This window comes from Prinia subflava, chromosome Z (assembly GCF_021018805.1).
Source record: "Prinia subflava isolate CZ2003 ecotype Zambia chromosome Z, Cam_Psub_1.2, whole genome shotgun sequence".
Classification (NCBI taxonomy): domain Eukaryota; kingdom Metazoa; phylum Chordata; class Aves; order Passeriformes; family Cisticolidae; genus Prinia; species Prinia subflava.
Window position 1 is genome coordinate 51,133,036 of NC_086283.1, and position 20,171 is coordinate 51,153,206.

The following is a 20,171-nucleotide window of genomic DNA, read 5'->3' on the forward strand; positions in this document are numbered from 1 at the left end:
TCATCCCCAGCCTGTGCTGGTAGTGGGGGTTGCCCTGAGCCAGGTACAGCACCTTGGTCTTGGTCTTGTTAAACCTCATGAGATTCCCAAGGGTGCAGTTCTTGAGCTTGTCCAGGTGCCTCTGGATGGCATCCTGTCCTTCAGGTGTGTCAAGAGCACCACTCAACTTGGTGGCATCTTCAAATTTGCTGAGGATGCACTTGATCCTTACGTCTATGTCATTAATTAAGATATTAAATAACAGAGATCCTGATGCAGACCTGAGGGACCCCACTTGTCACTGATGTCCATTTGGACTCTGAGCCATTGATCACCATCTGGATGCAACTGGCCAGTCACTTTCTGATTCATCTAACAGTCCACTCACTCATCAATTCCTTCCCTCTCCAATAGGGGGAGAAGGATGTTGTGTCAAAGACTTTACAGAAGTCCAGATAAATTACATCAGTAGCCCTTCCCTTGTCCACTGATCGAGTCATTCCATCAGAGAAAGTCAGGCAGGACTTGCCCTTGGTGAGATCCTGCTGGGTGTCTCAAATCACCTCTCTGTCCCCCATGATCTTTCCAGGCACAGAGACGATGTTGACAAGTTGGTAGTTCCCAGTTCCTCTTTTTTGCCCTTTTAAAAGGTGATTTAAAAGGTGATACTTGTCTTCATCACTTGTTAGGGTCTTATGGGAACCAGCTTCCACTTTATTGAAAGAACTAAAGTTGTCATCCAGTGACTAGGAAACCTTATTTCTTTATGCTTATTAAATCATTAGAGGAGCCTTTATTCCTGAAATTCAGACTGTAGATGTTGCTTAGTAGCTCTCAATACATTAGTATCTATAGTGTAAGTATGGCTATAATTACTGACAAGAGAACTGTAAATACTGTAGAACTATTTATGTGGTTTACAGGACCTGATATTGAAATCCCCTTTAAAAGTATTTAGATTGTTTCAGCAAACTAGTAACTTGGCTAATTTGATGAATCTATATGAAGGTACATAAGATCAAAACTTACATGCTATGAACTACCTGCATTATAAATAGCAGTCCAGGAATGGCACAGAATTTAGTATCTCTCTTATGGTTTACTAGGTGAGTGGAGTAGGGTATGCTCACAGGAAGGTTTCTGTCATCTCCTTTGGACACAGTCATATTACAGGCAGTGTGAGCAGGATGAGGTATAAAGTACCCACTACCACTGACTACCTTCTCTCAGTACAGGAGCAGCTGAAAAGTGTCTGGTGGATATCTGCTTCAGAGATGTCCCAAAGGCATAGAAGCAGCATCCTGCACCCTACACACAAGATCCAGCAGCTTTCTGCTTATAACCCTTGTAATATTGATTGTGGAGTCCTATAGCATGACAGTTGAAGTCACTCTTAATACTGCAGACCCTACTAAGAGAAATTACTTGACCAAGCATTTAAACATTTTAAATTACAAACACTAAGACTTCACTCCATTTGCAGAGGAAACCTCTTTACTGGATAGACTATACTTCATAATGGACTTGAGAAATGTGTACCATGCAGTACTTAAGTCTCAACATTATTCCTTTATATCACTCTCATATAAGAGTTTTTCTATTTTGTAGTTGCTGTAGTGTTTCTGTGGTTTTATTTCCATGTTTTGGTGGATTTTGAACAGGAAATTCTCTGAGTATAAAGAAAATTCACCTCAGGTGGTTCAATGACAGCATTAGCTATCAAGGTGATTTCAAGACTTTTCATTTGCGTTTATATTCAAATCTGTCCCCTGTATACAACTGGTACTCTTTAAAATCCAGTAACCAATTGGTCACTTAAAACCAGAGTTCTTAGCCCACCCCTTAGTTCACTGTCTTTACAACAGTGTCTAGCTTAAGGACACTGACAGGGTACAAAAAGGGTATGCAAAAGACTTGTAAAGGTAAATCCTTTCCACTCCTCAGACTGCTGAAGCAATTTTACCATCTTCCTTGCAGTACAGGAATCTTGTATTCTTTGCGTTTTGTATTCCTTATGATTGTAAGTCATGTCACCTGTCTAACTGAAGATCCTGTACTCCTTTATTTGTGCTTTGTTACATTTGCCATTCCAAGTTCGCTCTCCAATTCTGTCCAGGGAGTTGCAGATATATAGATATAGATGATATAGATGTTGTATGCCCCTTTATACTTGCAGCTTAAAATTATTGAACATTTAATATTTGTTACTGTTTTACTCTTGGAAAAGTTATCTGGGCATTTCTAAATACTGGGCTGGTTTCCAGGCTTGGGTATACACCAGCAGTAATCAAGAATAACTTGATGTAAGAGAGTCATACAAATAATTAAAATCAGAATTTGGCTTGCAGCCATGAAAAAAATTCTGCATGCCAACTAACATTTCCAATTTGTTATTTTCTAAAGCATTGAAGATTAATATTATGAAAAGGAAAGTGTGGTTATAACCTGGCCAATTCCTTCTTACACGGAAGAGTGCCACTGCACAATGGTTGGTTTCAGGCTTGCTGAGCAGGTTTTCTCACACACAATAAGGAATATAAAAGATGAAAATAAAGCATTTCTCAAATACAAGCTTTCATGAAGGTTTTTTCCAGGGGACATGTCATGTGTTAAATAAGGTGAAGCATATTGTGTGGTTGAAAATACCTTTTATCAAATCACACAACCTTCAGTATGTACTCTGTCTGAGTAGTGACTCATTGGGGGATTATAGAAACTTTTCATCCTGTGCAAATAGTAGTGAGTTAATACCATTAAATTTAGACAGTAAGTTAAGCTGGCAAGGAGTAGATCAGAAGAACCAATGAGCTTTGCAACTGGAAAACACCTATGAAATCACGGTAGTCCACTTCATACCTTCTCATGATTATTAGTTTTCCTAAGTACAGTTCTATTGTTTCCTTCAGTATATGCAGTGTTTAATTAGAATTTAAGGCTAAAAAGCGATTTGCTTCTTTAGAAAGATTTTCTCAGCTCTGCACAAACTTGTCTTTGTCTTATATTGCCCTGATTTTTTATTCTAGCCTAGGTAATTAACCTTTTTAAAATAAACTTAGTCTTTCCCCCTTTTTGGACTCTGTTGTACACTGTTTGTTTGACAAGCAGATCAATAAACATTAGGTAGTCTCTGCATCGCATAAACTTCTAAATGTACTTCTTTAACTCATTCCAGTTTTCATCTCTTTTGCTTTTGAAATGGCATGTGCTATTATTTACTGGTAGATTTACTATATTGATTCCTTCTTTCCTGTGTATTTCAGTTGGTATCTTGTGCAGTGAAAATTATCTTCTCCAGTTAAAAAAAAAAAAAAAAAAAAAGAGGGGGAAAGAAAATAACAAGAGTGGTTGGCCTCCTCCTTCACGATCCTCTGTTTCCAATATATCCTACACTGTAACTTTCAAGTCTCAGTATCACACAATGAGTTGATCAAAAGGGACCACAGGGGGTCATCTGTTCTAACTTCCCTACTCAAGCAGGGTCATCCTAGAGCACATTCCACAGGATTGAATATCTCTGGTGAGGGAGACTCCTCAGCCTTTCTGGGCAGCCTCTTCTAGTGTTTGGTCACCCATACAGTTTTGTTCTTGTGTTCAGGTAGAACTTCCTGTGCATCAGTTTCTGCCCATTGCCTCTTCTGCTATTGCTTGGCACTACCATCCTCTTGACACCCTCCCTTCAGATACTCACAGACATTTATGAAGTCCCTACTTGGTCATCTCTTCTCAAGGCTGAACAGGCCCAGCTCCCTCATCCTTTCCTCATAAGTGAGATGTTCCAGGTGCTTCTGTAGTACCTGAAGGTGAGTACCTTCTTAGCCCTCCTCTGGACCCACTCCAGGAATTCCATGTCTCTCGTGTCCTGAGGAGCCAAGAGCTGGACACAGCACTCCAGATGTGCCTCACCTGGGCTGACTAAAGGGGCAAGATTACCTCCCCTGACCTTTTGGTAATGTTCTTACTAATGCAGCTCAGGACACCATTGGCCTTCTTGGCCACCAGGACACAGTTCTGGCTCATGGACAGCTTGTTGCCCACCAGGACCCCCAGGACCTTCTCTGTAGAGCTGCTTTCTAGCAGGTTGAACCACTGTAGTGGGGTTATTCCTCACCAGGTGCAAAAAAACTTGAATTGGCAGACCCTGAATTTGCCTTCCTGACTTTCAGATGATTTATCTCTGCTCATCTCTCCATCCTTCTGAAGGGCTACACAGCCCTCTGGGGTACTGGCCACTGCTCCCAGCTTTGTGCTGTCAGTGGCCTGCTGAGGAGGCATCTGTCCCTTGTCTGAGTCACTGCTGAACAAGTTGAATAGCACTGGAGCCAGTACAACCCCTGAGGGGACACCCCTACTGACAAACTCCAAACTAGACAGCTAGACTCTGTGATAACAAACACAACCCTCTGGGATCTGCCATTCAGCCAGTTCTCATTCCTCCTCACTGTCCACTCATGTAGTGTGCACTTCCTGAGCTTGCTGGCAAGGTCATTATGACAGATGGTGTCTAAAGCCTTGCTGAAGTCCAGGTAGACAACATCCTCCTCTTGAACTCCTCCCTCATCTATCCAGTAGTTCTCCATCACAGAAAGCAATCAGGTTGCTTAGGCATGATTTTCCTTATGACATGTGATCAAATAGCTTCCAGCTTTAGGATAAACACCCCAAAGGTCACCTCACAATTACGAAAAATTGAAAGAGGTGATAGCACTGCTTTATCTGACTTGTAGTCCCTTTTGTTATTTTATCCTCCCATTAAAGTTTAGTTCTCATCCACTGTTCCACCTTAAACAGGATTTATTTCCTGATTAGGGTTGGAATTGCCAACAGCTATTTCAGAGTATATACAGCTCTTAGTGTATCTTGCAAGACTGCCACACCATGTTTTCTAATCATGAATGAACAATCGAGTATAGCTTCCAGCAGTTACAGCAATAAAAATTTTGCCATTTATTTTTTGCCAGTTCTTTTCTCCTATCTAATTCTTTTGTCCTATCTGCACTGCCTCTTGTGACTGTGATAAAGCAGTAGTTTAATGTCCATATACTAATGGAGTTATTTGTAAATCAACATGTCTGGAAGTATACAGTCAAAAGAAATCTTCTGGTTGAGAATACTAATTTATTAATAGTATTTCTGGTTTTGTTTGTAAATGGTTAATTCTTGGATTTCAGCAACCTGGTCTAGTGGAATGTGTCCCTACCCATGGCAGGTGAGTTAGGACTATACAGTCTTGAAGGTCTCTTTCAATTCACACCATTGTGTGATTCCATGATTTGAAGAAACAGATTTCAAAGGAAACTTATAGCAAAACTATTTTAAAATTTGAAGTCAAATTTAATTTTTGAAGGGTTCTATATCAATGCAAGTAGAATACTTCTCTGGTTTTTTAAATTTTTTAGGTTTTTTAGGAGGATGTTACAGCAGCAGTCCAAGTACTTAATATTTCTGATAAAGGAACCTGTTGTTGAGGAGGGCCCTGGTTTTTGTCCTAGTTATAAGCTTTATATATTTCCTGTTTCCTTTTACTAAGACAAAAGTACAGGTGAAGGGATAGCTCTACAGGAAAATGCTTCACAGGGTAGCAGTTATGATCAATAGCTAACAAACCAACCACAATGAAATACTTTTTAAAAGAATTCTCTTACTAAACTCTTGAATTATCTTTAGAAGTTGTTTACTTAGGTTTTACAGAGGGTACCCAAACCTATTTCTTGCATTAAAATCACTCTTATTGGATCAGAATGTAAGTTAAACCTATGGATTGTTAACACTTGGTATTTCTTGTTATTGTTAGTTGTGTGTTGCAGTTTTTGTTTCTGAATGTACATAACAACTACATATTGGTAGATGGCAACATTGGAACCAACTACACAAGTGAAATGCTCGTATTTGTTGAGATATAGTAAATTAGAATGTATTGGCAGTGAGAATGATCTGTTAAAATCTCATTCAAACATAAATGATTTTGAGAAAAAACTGTGAAGAGATATAATTTTATTCTGTACTTCATAGAGACTTCATGTACTTCATGTTAGATTAGTTTCAAAACTGATGTTAAATATTAGCCCCAAGAACAAAATGTTGCTGTTTAAATACTGAAGTTTGAGGCTTACTCCTTTATTAATTTATCTGAAGATAGAGATTTTTGTGTGTATTTTACTATGAGTGCAGAAAATCTAAGTGATTCAACTGATGGTTGGATTTTATTTGAGAAATAACCTGAAGAAAGCATAACAGCTACCTTAAGATAATGTACTTACTTTTGTACAGGGAAACCACAGTTTGAATAATAGGCACTTCTCCTCATGAAAATGGTGGGATTTTTTTCCTTTTTTTATGTTAGCTTTTTTATGGTGCAGATTGGAAGATGAAATGATCTCTCCAAAGTTCTTAAAAAATTAGGTCAACAATATAATTATTTAACATCTTCTGCAATGAAAACAAGCACAATAAGAAAGTTTTTGAGTATGAATCACCAGTGCTGAGGTCTTTCTAAAATCATCAGTTGTACTGACAACATTGCATCCCATTTTCTTAGAAGAAGGGATTTAGGAAAATATAAAAATGTCAGCAAACAATGTGTATGGTGCTACAACATCCATAAAAGTTTATCCATGAAGATAAACAAATCAAGAGAGACCTTGTCTGTATGTTCTTGACTCTTTGAAAATGCTTTAGATAAAGTCTACCACCTGAAAGTTCTTCTAGATAGATCATAGTATATAGAGAATGTTGTATTTTGTTTGTAACAAGCTATCAAAAAAGTTTTAAGGTCAGTGATTATTTAAATAGATTCTCTGTTGATCTGAAGAAGGTTATTGACATAAAATGGCCTTGTTATTTACTTAGCCATTCCTATAAATTGCCTTTAAGGTATGCTACATGAGACGCAACAGTGATGTATTTTAGTTTCTAGAACAGCTCGAAAAGTTCAAGAAAATTGCTTTTATTAAAAAAATACATCATTAAAGGTCAGTAAAGACCCAAATTTATTACAGAGCTCTTCAAGTTCAGGCATGGTTTAGTCTTGTTATAATTTTAGAAGGTTTGATGTAGGTTTCTTCTGCATTGCATATGATTGCTGATTTAGAGAAAAACAAATACATTCAAGATCCGAGTAGCATTGTTACACAGTATTGTGTGATCACATTCTAAAACTAGGTAACGTGCTGCCTCAGGTAAGATGCTCACATAGCACTGAGTAACTTGGTGTCTAGGCTGAATGTAGATAGTAATTTTTAAAATTTAGACTTGAAAACATTGATCATAACATTTTAGTGCCTCTGTTGTTCTAGTTTCTAAAAGTGAAGTTTAAACCAGAGTTTTAGGAGTCTCCATTAATTGAATAATTAAGAAAAAAACGCTTTTGAGATTCTCAGCTGGAACCATGAGTCTACATTACGGATGAGAAGGATGCATTACTGGTTTTAGTCTAATGACCTACTGAAACACTGGCTTGCCTCTCCAGTTAAAAGCAAGATTTTCACAAGTGTCCTTCTGTTTTTCTTCAGACTACTTTTCAGTGTCATGCAGCTCAGAGGTGAAGTACACGTAATAGTATAGTAAATCTGCATAAGTTTGAGAAGCTGAAGTGCATTGGAAACAAATGTTCCATTTCTGAAATAATTGTGGACTGGATTCATGTGTTTGTGCATTAGAATCTCTGTTAAGTTTAATAAATCTCAAGCAGTCATTTTCATTTCCTTTTGCTGTTAACTGCACTGCTGAACACAAAAGCTGTGTTATGTGCAGAATGAGTGAGGTTATCCGTTCTAGAATGGAGTTATGTTTGGTATCTAAAGAACAATAACAGTTTGCTGCCTGGCTGATCAATGCTGGATCAAGTTCACATTCCCAAGTTCCTACTCTCCCACCTACGTACTCAGGAAGTGGAAACATAGCAAACAGAGGGAGGACGGGCCCTCTTTTGCACAGAAATGTTGAACTTATATTTGCCCAGTAAGGACAAAGCTGGGCTTGCATAGCAACAAACATAGGTTTTAATTATTGCTTGTAAAAACATCGAAAGAAAAGCACAGAAGTTAGCACCAATTAATTTTTGGCCTGCTCATTGTTTTCTTTACTCCATGGAAACAAACTATAAAGGTTTAAAATATTTTTCATGCTACATTGCCAGAAAATTTTTCTGTGTTAGTGTATAATTAGGAAAGAATAGCCTTTGAGATACCTGAAACCTCTCCAGTTTCAAATTCCTTATAAGTAATTTTAGTGAATTGGAACCAGTGAATTGTATGAAATAACAAGAAGTCAAATGCTACTCTAGGAAACAATATTTGATAACTTTTTAATTCAGGAAGGTAAAGAATTGGGGCAGAAACGGAGGTAAAACTTTATGGGACAGGAACAAGTTGCTATATATCCTCCAGAGTGGTCTACAGTTTTTAAAAGAATAGACATTTTACTTCCTGTAATTTTCCCTAGGCTTTTAAAAAAACTTGTTTGTGGCTGTAAGAAGTGAATAAGTGGGGAAGATGTATTGCAACAGATACTTTGTATCTGAAATCTATGCAGCCCTCTGTGTGCTGACCTAAAAAACTCTAACCTATGGATTCATATGTAGTAATTCAGTCAGAAATTCAGAGTGATCCTGAGGGTTCAAGTGCTGCTGCTGTATTTCCAGCTGGCTAGACTTGAGAATGGAAGTTCTTGATTTTGAGCCCTATGCCTTTTTTCAGACACACTACAGAAATGCTGAGGTACTGAATACTTCTTGAGAGGAGATGGTAACTAAGTTTGTGTAAAAGTCATCATTCCATCTCCATCAATTCATTGTCTTCCACACAAGTCAGTGGGAGCAATGTTGAAGTATTTCCAGTTTATTGTACCTTCCTTATCTCTTTTGACTTAGTGATGATTTAGAGTCAAGCTGAAGACACAGGTGTTGATCACCTTCTCTTTAATCATGGAACATAAGTGATTTGCTAAAACTTATTCCATCTCCATAAAGAGGGAATACTTTATCTATTCTGTCTACCTCTTTGAAGGTCAAAGAAGAATTTAAATGCTGAAATGAGAATGTCTGGAGAAAGATAGTTTCAAAAAGTCTATTGGCTGACAGAGCTAGTATATGTCATGGTTCCGTTTATGATTAATTGTCCTTAACATATGGGTTAGCAGTATATAATGGCCAGAGGGCTGGAGAGCTTTTGTTTTGAATATGTTTCACTAGTAAAGCTGTCAGAAGTATTTTTGATTTCTTCAATAGATCAGTAAAACTCAAATTTCACTACCTCTGGAAGATGTATTTTATTTCTTCAACAAAAAATTCAACAAACAAAGTGAGGTTCTATCAAGTAACATCTGGGTCTTAGCCACACACTCTCTCAGCTACTGCAAAGTATTAACTCTGTCTTGGCTGAAACTAGGACATTATCCACTCATGATTCTTTACCATTTATATGGTAAAGAATCAGATCCTACAACTTCCAACAATATACATATACACAAGCACAGATATCATTTTCATAGTCAAGACCCATTCCTCGAAGTTGTCTATTGAGTTAAGTCAGTCCATAATTGTGCATTCTATCCATCCTAGATGTCTTCCAGGGCAGGAGAGCTGGTGTATTGTTGGGGTTGCAATCTGCATCAGGAGCTCATGACTGCTGGAGCAGTCCATACTCTTTGTCCATGGTAGTTCTGGCATACACTGGCAGTGTCATTCAGCAACTAATATTATACAATTCAACATTGCAGACTCTTCTCACCCCAGAATCAAATCCCCTTGAGGTACACATCACGTTTCCTGGTCCCTCTGTATTGCCCACCAAGAGTGCTCAGGTCCTTGAACAAAAATAATCCAAAGGATGAGTTTGCTTTGCTTGAGTCAGGACTAATCCAAACTGTATTCCCTAAAACTTTTCTTGTATGCATTAAGGAGACTTTATCCCATTCTACAGTACATGGGCATTTTGATTGGGCAGGGACAGACCTACTAGTGGAGCCTGGGGTGTTAACTAACCCAGGCAGGCATAGATAAATGTAGAGCCCAGTGTTTGAAGGTCCCACCACCCATTGCTTTCAATGTGGTTTTTAACAGTCCATTGTACAGTTCAATCTTCCCAGAGGCTGGTGAGTGATAGGGAATATAATATTGTCACTTAATACTGTGTTCACTGGCCTTGGTTGTCCAGGAGGTTGTTTTGGAATTGAATCGTGTTGTCTGTCTCAGTTCTCTCAGGGGTGCCGTGTCACCACAGGACTTGCTTTCCAAGGCCCAGGATGGTGTTCTAGGCAGTGGTGCAAGGCACAGGATACTTCTCCAGCCATCAGGTTGTTTACAAGAGTGTGTAGCACTTGCCTTGGCAGGCCTGCAGGAATGTGAGGTAACCAATCTGCCAGACCTTCCCTTATTTCTATTTTGACCATCTTCTACCATACCACAGATGCTTTATTTGGCCTGCTTGATCCCAGCACATGTTTCAGAGTTATGGATAACCTGGGATATAGAGTCCATGGCTAAGCCCATCCCTAGATCACGAGCCCATCTGGGTGTTGCATCTCTTCCCTGATGACTGGAGGTGTCATGGGCCCACCAAGTCAGAAATAATTCACCCTTATGCCAGCCCAGATCCTTCTGAGACATTTTAACCTTGGCAGCTTGATCCACCCATCCCTTGTTGCAATGTTTTCGGCAGCCCAACTCTTGGGCACATGGGCATCTCATCATGTACTTGTACAGCCAAATTCTCTGTCCAGGCAGTGTCATCTTGCCACAGTTCAACAGCTCAGGTGGGTTTGTCTCTGCACTCCCAACTGGTCTTTTTCCATCATTCCAGCCACCTCCCCAAAGCATTTGACACCATCCATGAGTCACTGTAGAGATACAGTGCTGGCTACTTCTGTCCTTCGGCAATATCTAAAGCCAACTGGGCAGCTTTCAGCTCTGCAACGTGACTTGATTCACCTTGTCCCTCAATTGCTTCTGTGACTTTCTGCACAGGGCTCCACACAGCTGCTTTCCATTTTTGATGTATCCCTACAATATGGCAGGAGCTGTCAGTGAAGAAAGCGTTTTGCTGTTCATTTTCAGGTAGCTGGCTACATGGTGGGAACTCCTGAGCACATCACCTTTTCCTTCTCTGATGATGAGGGTCTGAAATTTCTGTCTTCAGGACAGTTAGTGATTAATTCCAAGATACCTCAGTGACTTGGGATTCAAAAGCTTGTTGTTGTTCAGGACTCCACTTGAAATAATTTTTCTTGTGTGTCACATGACATGACCCTCAGAGAGGGTTTACAATCTGACTGTAATCAGGAATACACCTCTTCCAAAAATCCTCATCACCTAGGAGTGCCTGGGCTTCCTTTTTGCTGGTCAGTGACGACTGTCTTGGTTTAAGACAGTTTAAGGGGGACACTAAAATTACTTAATCAATCCCTTTTCACCAATATGGAGAAATGAATATGAGTAGTAGTTACAAGTGAAAAAATAATAGTTTATTTAAAAAACAAAATAACAAGAGGTAAAAAACCCCAGTAATAGTCACTAGTGAGATAGCTACAAAGTTGGTGAAATCTCTTGGACTCCCTGGCAACAAAGTGAAACTCAAAATGGTGCCACATATCCCCTTCCCCAAAACGGCACCAGGTATGGGCGACCACCTGTGGGGAATCAGAGGGCAGATGGCGGCCACCCTACCCACCTTTGGGGGCAGGCAGCAGCTGTGCTGGTAAATGCAGCTGGCAAATTCTGGCAGCTGGGACTTGGCTTGGGTGTAGGACTGGTAGGATTGATGTAGACTATCCTACACTGGGGTGTAGGACAAGGCCTTCTGCTGGCAGCAGACAGCGCTGCAGCTGCTGGGGTGCCTCGCACTCGCGCCTTTCCGCCTCAGCCAGGCACTGCTGGTGGGCTGGGCTGGCGGCACCCAGCGGGCTGCTCTGCTCCTCTGGGCCTGCAGCCAGGTGTTGCAAAATTCACTCTGAAACAGTTTTTGATTGTGAAATGTAGCCTCTTGAGCTGCTACTGTTGCAAGTATAGGCAAGAAAAAGCTAAGAGGCAAGCCAAGTGGCCAGAGAGACAAGAGAGAGACTCTGCCTGAGCACCTCGACTTTTAAAGGTCCTGGGACAACCCTGGCCCCAGCCCTACCGTTCTGTTTGCCAGCCACAGGATCTTACTTTACTCAGGATTTTTGGGCACAAAGAAGTATGGAATACAGTAACATTTTGGGTTACCCAGGACAGAGACATAGCTGCTACTTTGCTAACCATGTCCATTGGAATTCAATGTTGTCCGTCTTGCCATTTTACTCCTAAATACTGAATTTTCTGGGCAGATCCCTTGACCTTACTTTGCTTTATGGCAAAACTAGCCTTCAGGAGGATTTGGGTTATCCCCTTTCTCAAAAACCTCCTCTGCTGTGTTGCCCCATACTGTGATGCCATTAATGTACTGCAAGTGTTCTGGAGCCTCACCTTTTCCAGTGCAGTCTGGATCAATCCATGGCAAATAGTGAGGCTGTGTTTCCACGCCTGGGACAATTGATGCTAAGTGCACATCCCTCCAGCTGAAGGCAAACTGTGGACTGACTCAACTTCTGCTGCTAAAGGAATGGAGAAAAGCACATCAGCAGTGTCAGTGGTGGCACTACTTTGCTGCCTTGGACTCCAGTCCATGCTGAAGCTCCAACACATCCAGCAAAGCAGTGCTCAGAGGTGGCGTGGCTTCACTCAGGCCATAGCAGTCCACTGTCAGTTTCCATTCTCCACTGGACTTACACACTGCCCGTATAGGGCTGTTAAAGGCTGAGTGAGGCCTGCTGACCACTCCTTGGGTCTGCAGCTCACAAATCATCTCAGGGGTGGGGACCACAGAGCCCCAGCTGGTGCAGCTTTGCCGACAGTGCAGGGATGTGGTAGCGATCAGTACCTGTTGTTCTTTGACCTTCAGCAGCCCCGCAGCAGAAGGGTCCTCTGAGAGACCAGGCAAGGTATTCAGCTGTCTAATTTCCTCTGTCTCCACAGCAGCCATCCCAAAAGCCTAATGATGCCCTTTTAGGTCCTTGATTACCCTCTCCTGAGGTAATCTGTGCCAAGGATCCATGTGGCTTCTGGGCCAGTCACAGTGGGGTGTTTTCACAGAATCACAGAATGACAGAATCACTAGGTTGGAAGAGACATTCAAGATCATGGAGTCCAAGCCATGCCCTAACACCTCAACTAAACCATGGCACTGAGTGCCACATCCAGTCTTTTTTTTAAACACATCCAGGGATGGTGACTCCACCACCTCCCCAGGCAGGCTATTCCAGTACTTTATTACTCTCTGCGTGAAAAACTTCTTCCTAATATTCAACTCATATTTCCCTTGGTGCAGCTTGAGACTATGTCCTCTCGTTCTGTCAGTTGTTGCCCGGAGAAAGAGACCTACCCCCACCTGACTACAACCACCTTTCAGGAGGCTGTACAGAGTGATAAGGTCACCTCTGAGTCTCCTTTTCTCCAGGCTGAACACCCCCAGCTCCCTCAGCCGTTCCTCATAAGGTTTGTGTTCCAAGCCCTCACCAGCTTCGTTGCCCTCCCCTGGATGCACTCAAGCATCTCAATGTCCTTCTTAAACTGAGGGGCCCAGAACTGGACACAGTTTTTGACATTCATTCCCAGCCAGGCTCACTCCAGCTTCTGGTACAGTCAGCTGTTGGGATTCCCTTGTCACCCCAGAAACAGAGGTAGAGTCTACCCCTACCTATCTTGGTGGTGTCAGGGTACATTGTGCTCTACTGCCATACCCTTGCACGCCTGATGTGCCAGGGCATGGGATCCACACAGTCCAATAGAGCTGACTGTCCCTATCTTCTGCCTGGCTGGAGTCAGGGCCCCTCTGTTTCTGGTCATGGCACTCACTGCTCACTTCTTGAAAATATAAACTGAGATCCTTTCAAGAGGACCAGAAGTTACATCAATTCTTCTATTCTGTCTCAAGGAGGAGTTGCCCACTGGAAAATGGAGTGGCATTTATCCTTGAAAATTTCCTGTGGTACCTGTTCTTCCTTTCAGCTCATGTACCCATGCTGTTAGTGCAGAGGTGAGTTTTCCATCCCACTTCCTCTTGTCCTCTCTGAGGTGATTCAGGTAAAACCACAGGTTACCTCATGGTATGTACTCTCCCTCTTGAGCTGGGAGGTGGTTGCTGCCAATAGCAGACTCTGTTCCCATACTAGTGAGGCATGGGACACTTCCTCTCTAACTTGCTTGAGACATCTGCATAGTAGTGACACCGCTTGGTAAAATCAGGAGGGGAATTTTTTTAAAAAAGAGCATTTTAGCACACCTTTAAAATATTATCATATTCTAGATAGTATAATCTGATACATAAATTATTTATCTTACATGTTATGTAAGATTGTTTAGTAATAAATAATAAGCTTATTATTTAGAGATCCCGTGGTCATGTGGTCAGAGATATTTTCTTTATCAGATGATGATTCTGATCATGTAACTAAATAGGTGGTTGCAGTGACTCATCTGTACCTAGGAACTTTCTTCACAAAGCAGAGTTGCCAGTGTGGATAAGAAGGAAATATTTGCATAACTACTTTGAAAAAGTATTCCTGCCACAGTATATGAAAGTCTTGTTACAGTGTACTGAAAGTGCATCCTCTAAGTTATTGTTCCAACAAGTTTTTGTCTCTTGGAGGTAGAGATAGTTTTAGGAGGAGCAAGTTTGATTTAAACAGAATTTCTCTGGAGAGATTATATTGGAAAAATACCAGACACAGCATGCTGATCTGAAAAGATCATGTTTATACCAGCATAGCAACTGTCAGAGGAACTGCAACATTTAGATTATCAATATAAATTAGCATCTTTCCTAAAAAAAATACATAATGTCAGAAAAACTTGATTTTTCATTTCAGTGGATAAAGCTGTACGTGTGAAGATTGCACAAAATCAGTTGGGGAACTTGCTGTTCTAACAGGAGCACATCCTGGGCTGGATTTCTTTTCAGTAATTTTTATGTGGTGCTGATATACTGTTTCTTGCAATGTGGATGCACCAACCATCTTGTCATTTTCTGATGTGGCCCACTGCCTCCTTAGTCTCTCCGCAAAGTCCTGGTAGCAGTAGTGTTTCAAAATCCTTACGATTGTTTCCCAGTCAAATGTTTCAAGCCATACTTAATCATCTAGTGAGCTACCAGATAAAATACTTCTCTGTATTTTCATTTTCTGAACCTTTTAACAAAAGATTAGAAGCCACACTTTTCCTGCTGAAACTATTTTCAGGTCACACAGATTATTCTGAGGGCACATTGTATTCTTGGTTTATAAGTAAGCTAATTTTCTAATTTAAACTACGGTACTTTTTCCCCTCCTTTTATTCTCCTTTAAATTATCCTTTTCTGATATCACAGTGATGATGGCACTAGCTTGAGAAAGTAGTCTGTGTCATTCTAGTATGGTAGAAAGACTGGTGGGGGGAATTGTATTTTGTTTTCTGTTCAATGGGAATGCGTAGAAAGCTACAAAACTGCAATTTGTATACTGGTGAAGTTAACTATATCTTGTAGGAGAAAATGACTTCTCTGTGTAGTTGCTGGTGTCCATGTAGATCTGAATATATAAAAGTCGAGGTGTGTGTGTGTGATGTAAAATTCAGTAATTGAGATTCTAGAAATGAGAGGTTGGAAAATGACTTGACTGCATTAGTTGTCGATTTCCTCCATTTTGCAGGAGCTCTTCTGAAGTTCATTTACAGTAAAGATTTTTATTCCTGCATTTTCCATTTTTTGTTTTTGCCTTCTGGTATCTGAGGACTGTTGGAAAGACAACAAAATGGTATTGATTCAGTGTTCACCTTAGGTAAACCTACCTTCTTAGTTTATCAGTACTGGTTGTTTTTGTGTAAGAGTAGCACAGAGGAGCTGAAGTTATAGGCAACCTATGCAAAGGAAAAGTTCATGACTATAGTTTTTCACTGAGTTATGAAATACCATTAGTAGCCATCACAGCCAGAACAATTTAAAAACAGTTCCCGTTTCAATGTAGAGCTGTTTGCTGCAAAAATATTCTCTTGTTTTCTCGGCTGTGTATGATTCTGCATGTTCATTGTCTGATTGGGATCTGGTCTGACTTGAGTAAGAGCTGATGTAAATCATTACCTAAGTCCAGCATATTTGGTCTGTATTCACCCAATTCGTAGAAAGTGCTACCTCCTCCCCCAGTTTTTGAAAAGTCAGTTCTATTGAGTTCTAATCCTGCTGCTGAAAGAATGAAGGATCTTAATATGTTTTGACATGTGTAACTGCTTGTTCCCCATCTTAATTGTTGTACAGGACAGATCCATTAACAGTCGCTGAAAGACAGTCTTGCTAAGTAAAGAAGGACATGCAGGACAGACTAATCTCTAAATTTCTATTGTGAAGGGATTCAGGTATGACAGCCAGTGTCATGTGGACAGCAACTAGGACTGATGGAGGGTAATGCAGTAATTCCCATTTTAAATTGGGTGTGACGTCACCCTTTTATCTGGTGTAAGTAAGCTTTTCAAGTATGGAGGAATAAGTAGGAGACAAAATGTTCTTAAAACATCTTTCCTCCTCTCCTTTTTCTTGCCTTGTTCCCTCCTCTTTCATGGCTTCCCTTTTCTTTTCATCTTCCGGCTCTCTCTCTCCCCTGCTCTCTTCCACTGCCAGCAAAAGTTGCTGCTCTGATTATTCGCTATATCTCATTGACACATCAATAAACAGAAATAAGAGTTGACTGATAAGAGACACTGCCAGTGTGCTGTGACCACCGCTTGCTAGGCCCACCCTATTTCTGCCACAGCTTTTTGTCTTCTGCAGGCTATCTGTAATGGCAAGTTGACTTTTACCTCACACTGCAGTGCTATTGTCTTACGAATAGGTGAATGTTCAAGTTAGGATGTGCACAGCAGTCAGCACCAGGGAGCCTCAGATGTTGGTTCCACATGGTACATTACCATAAAAAGTAACAATTCCTCTTGAATTTCCGTGACTGCTCTGCAGCTGCCAACAAAAAAACAGGAGTCTCCTCTGAGTTTGAACCACACAGTATGTTTGTGTGTTTGTGGATTTTCATCCCTAATCATCCTCGGGATCTGTTGGTCTGAAAATCAATGTCTTTTGTAACCCTTTTTCCCCCCTAGTTTTCCCTAAATATTCGACAGAAAAGGAAGTGCAATTCTTTGAAGGACTTAGAGTATAAATGTTTCATTGTTTCTATGGTCCAGTGTTTCCCATAACTACTTCTGTGGTAATGCACCTTCTAATCTGTTAACTGATCCAAGGAAATACTGTTTAAGTAGTTGCATTAATTTGTGTTTGCCATTAACATGGTTTTTTGTTCATTCCCTTTGAACTGTGTTCTGCTCATCTTTCTTCACTCAAATACACTCAGTTCAATTTGTAGGCACTTTCAGAATTACCATTTAGTAGAAAAATCTATTGTGGCTTTACAAAATAAAAATACGTTGTTTATACTAGTTTCAGGTAGTTTATTCAGGTAGACCTGTTGTAAGTGTGAAATAAAAAACTACAGTAAGATTTTCTATAGTGATATATCTGTTAAAAAGTTCTTCTTTGTTTAATGCTTCATAGTGAAGTTGCTTCTATTTAAAGCATTGAGTTTGATCTTGGCTTTGATCTAAAGCTTTTGATCTTGGAAGAAGGATGTTGTGGCAGTAAAACAAAAAGGCAAGGAGAGGTTTTTTTTTTTCAAGTGATAAAGGGATACTCTCAAGATTTAATACACACTTATTGGATTACCTTTATTTACTTAAATCTGTTTACAAAGTACATCTAATTCTATATATTGAGGGTTTACTACATACATGTTTTAATGTGCCCTATTCTTTTGCTAGAGCAGAGATTTCCTTTTGAAGCTTTTGTGAAATACAGCAATATATAGTTTTCTAAAGAGTAGGAATAATTTTTAAAATACTGACAATACTTTAGTAACATAATTTTAACTATACCAAGTATGATGCACTCTATCCTTTACTGCCTCTTGTTTTTTAAATATGAACACAAAAGCACTTGATAAAATCCTAACTTAGGAATTAATTGTATTTGGATTTTGCATGCCTGACATAATCTTAGAATCTCCCAACCTACTGGAGTCTGAATATCATCTTCTGAGGGTGCAAGAATATCTGATGAAGTCCCATGCCTAATTGCCTGCTCGCGGCATCTCGTTGAATAAATAAAGCCATCAGCCGAGCCCTTGATAAAGGGCTTTCTGTGATGCAGTATGCTTACAAAGCTGCTTTGGATCTTGCTTTTAAGATGCATTTCAGATTCCCCGAAGTAGTTTAGTAGTTGGATTCTGGAGGTGAGAGCAAGTACCAAGGCCAATGTTGAAGAAGTTCGTGGTGATCATGCTTTCTTAAACTATCCCCACTAGGCCATTCCTCTGTCCTAAAGACCTGTGACAGAGCATGGTTATAGGACGGTTCATAGGAAATCTTCCATAGTAAGGGACTCGAAGAGAGAGCGTATCTCTCATGATTAGGCTGCAAACCCTGAGGAGCGTGGATGTGGAGGGTATGAATAGCCCTGCCGTCGGCTGCGCCGTCGCAGGGAGCGCGGGTTGGCGGCAGCACCGCCAGTGGCCGGGCCGGGCCGGGCCGGGCTCCGCACCTGCGAGGCGGGGCGGGGGAGCGTGGTGGAGCCGGGCCGGGCCCGCGGCCGCCCCGCTGCGGGTGTCTCAGGCGCGCTGGCCCCGCCGGGCCGCCCCGGAGCCGGCGGGCCCTGACGTCTTTAAGGCAGGCTCCTCCTCTCCGCGAAGCTCCGGCGGCCGGGGCGGGGGACCGTGCGGAGGTGTTTCATTTCCTACCGAGGGCTGCGGTGTGCCGCTGCCGAGCCCGGGAGTGCCGGCACGGCGTGGGACGGAGCGGGACGAGGCGGGAAGGAGCGGGCGCGCTCCGCGGGCTGGCGGCGGTCGGAGCTCGCTTCCCCCGCGCCTGCCGCCTCGGGGCCCCGCGGAGCGGAGCGCGGATCCTCCGCGGGCGATCCCGCCTCACGGTGCGCTTTCTCCCCTGTGCAGCCCCTGCTGGAGGAGAGAGAGACGTGGAAGGAGTGTCAGCTCGTCCAGCAAGTGTGCGGCGAGGTGAGGAGGAAACCTTTCGCAGCTATTACTGTGCACCCGCTTCTTCCTCTTGCAGATCTGCTCCTGGAGTTTTCTACCTGACACACCATCCCCACCCTGTCACACTTTTGCTTTAGAAAAGAATTGCTTTCATATTAAGAATAAACATATTGGTATGGGGAAAAAAACCCCACCAAGTGTTACGACTTTATTAAATAATAACAACCACGCCATCCAGATTTGGCATTGGTAGTATGGAACAATGTTCGAGTGGGTGGCTGGAAGTAAATCTCTTACTTGAAATAGAAGGCGAAAAGGGAGAAATCGGAGAGGTTTTCCCCACGAGTTTTTCATAGTGCTGTGATAACTTCCCATTTGGCAATCTGGTCTGACATCAAAATGTTCTTTGTGCAAAACCCCTTAAACCAAAAGCTCTAAGATGAAGAACATCACCTCACACTTTGATCATGTACAAGTAATAGCCAGATTACCTCAGACCACATCACTTAAGAGAGGTGAAGTGCATTTTCCTTTCCAGTGAAGCAATGAAAAAGTTGTCTTGATTATCTTTATAGCTTTTTACTAGTGCTGAGTAACTACAATCAGGTTGCATCTTCTACCTAAAAAAAGCACCATGATTTTGAACTCCAGGTCACAAAATGGATTCAGACAAACCGGAGGATCAGAAAAAGCAGCAAAAAGAAAATGAAGCGGGATGAAGTTGTTTTCCAGCAGGTAAGTAATCATGATGTCAGTTTGTGTAACTGGACAAAGGACAGAAGATCCAAAATGCTTTCTGGTTATGCCTTCTTAAGCTTGGTAGAGATGTTACTTAGTGTCTTCCACAAGATGACAGTAAGTGGGTGTATAAAGTTTCAGAGTCACTATGTAGTGACGATGGCAAGAAATTAATAACCCTTTTAGATGTCTGTATTCAGGAGACAAAATTTTCATGTGTTTGTATTTAACTGGGACATTCCCAGGAAGAAAGAGAGGGATGTTTTCATCAGAGGAATACAGCCCTTGAGAGCTTTTGACAGGATCTGAAGCACTATTTTCAGATACTGGTAGGTGAGAGGCAGTTTATGTGGTAGATATCGGGACAATAAAAGATGTGATGTGCA

General features: G+C 41.3%; 1 protein-coding gene across 7 annotated transcripts in view; it reads left to right on the plus strand.

Annotated features, from left to right (window-relative positions):
• AOPEP (aminopeptidase O (putative)) overlaps positions 1-20,171 on the plus strand; it is a 186,465-nt gene that overhangs the window by 92,231 nt on the left and 74,063 nt on the right. For 4 of the 7 annotated variants that reach the window (XM_063422452.1, XM_063422453.1, XM_063422457.1 and 1 more), the window contains 2 exons: positions 19,006-19,068; positions 19,699-19,782. The exons of 2 other annotated variants lie outside the window; for them this stretch is intronic. In XM_063422452.1, the coding sequence (XP_063278522.1) occupies positions 19,006-19,068; positions 19,699-19,782 (147 nt within the window). The remainder of the gene's footprint in view (positions 1-19,005; positions 19,069-19,698; positions 19,783-20,171) is intronic. One more of the 7 variants, XM_063422454.1, reaches the window with a different exon arrangement.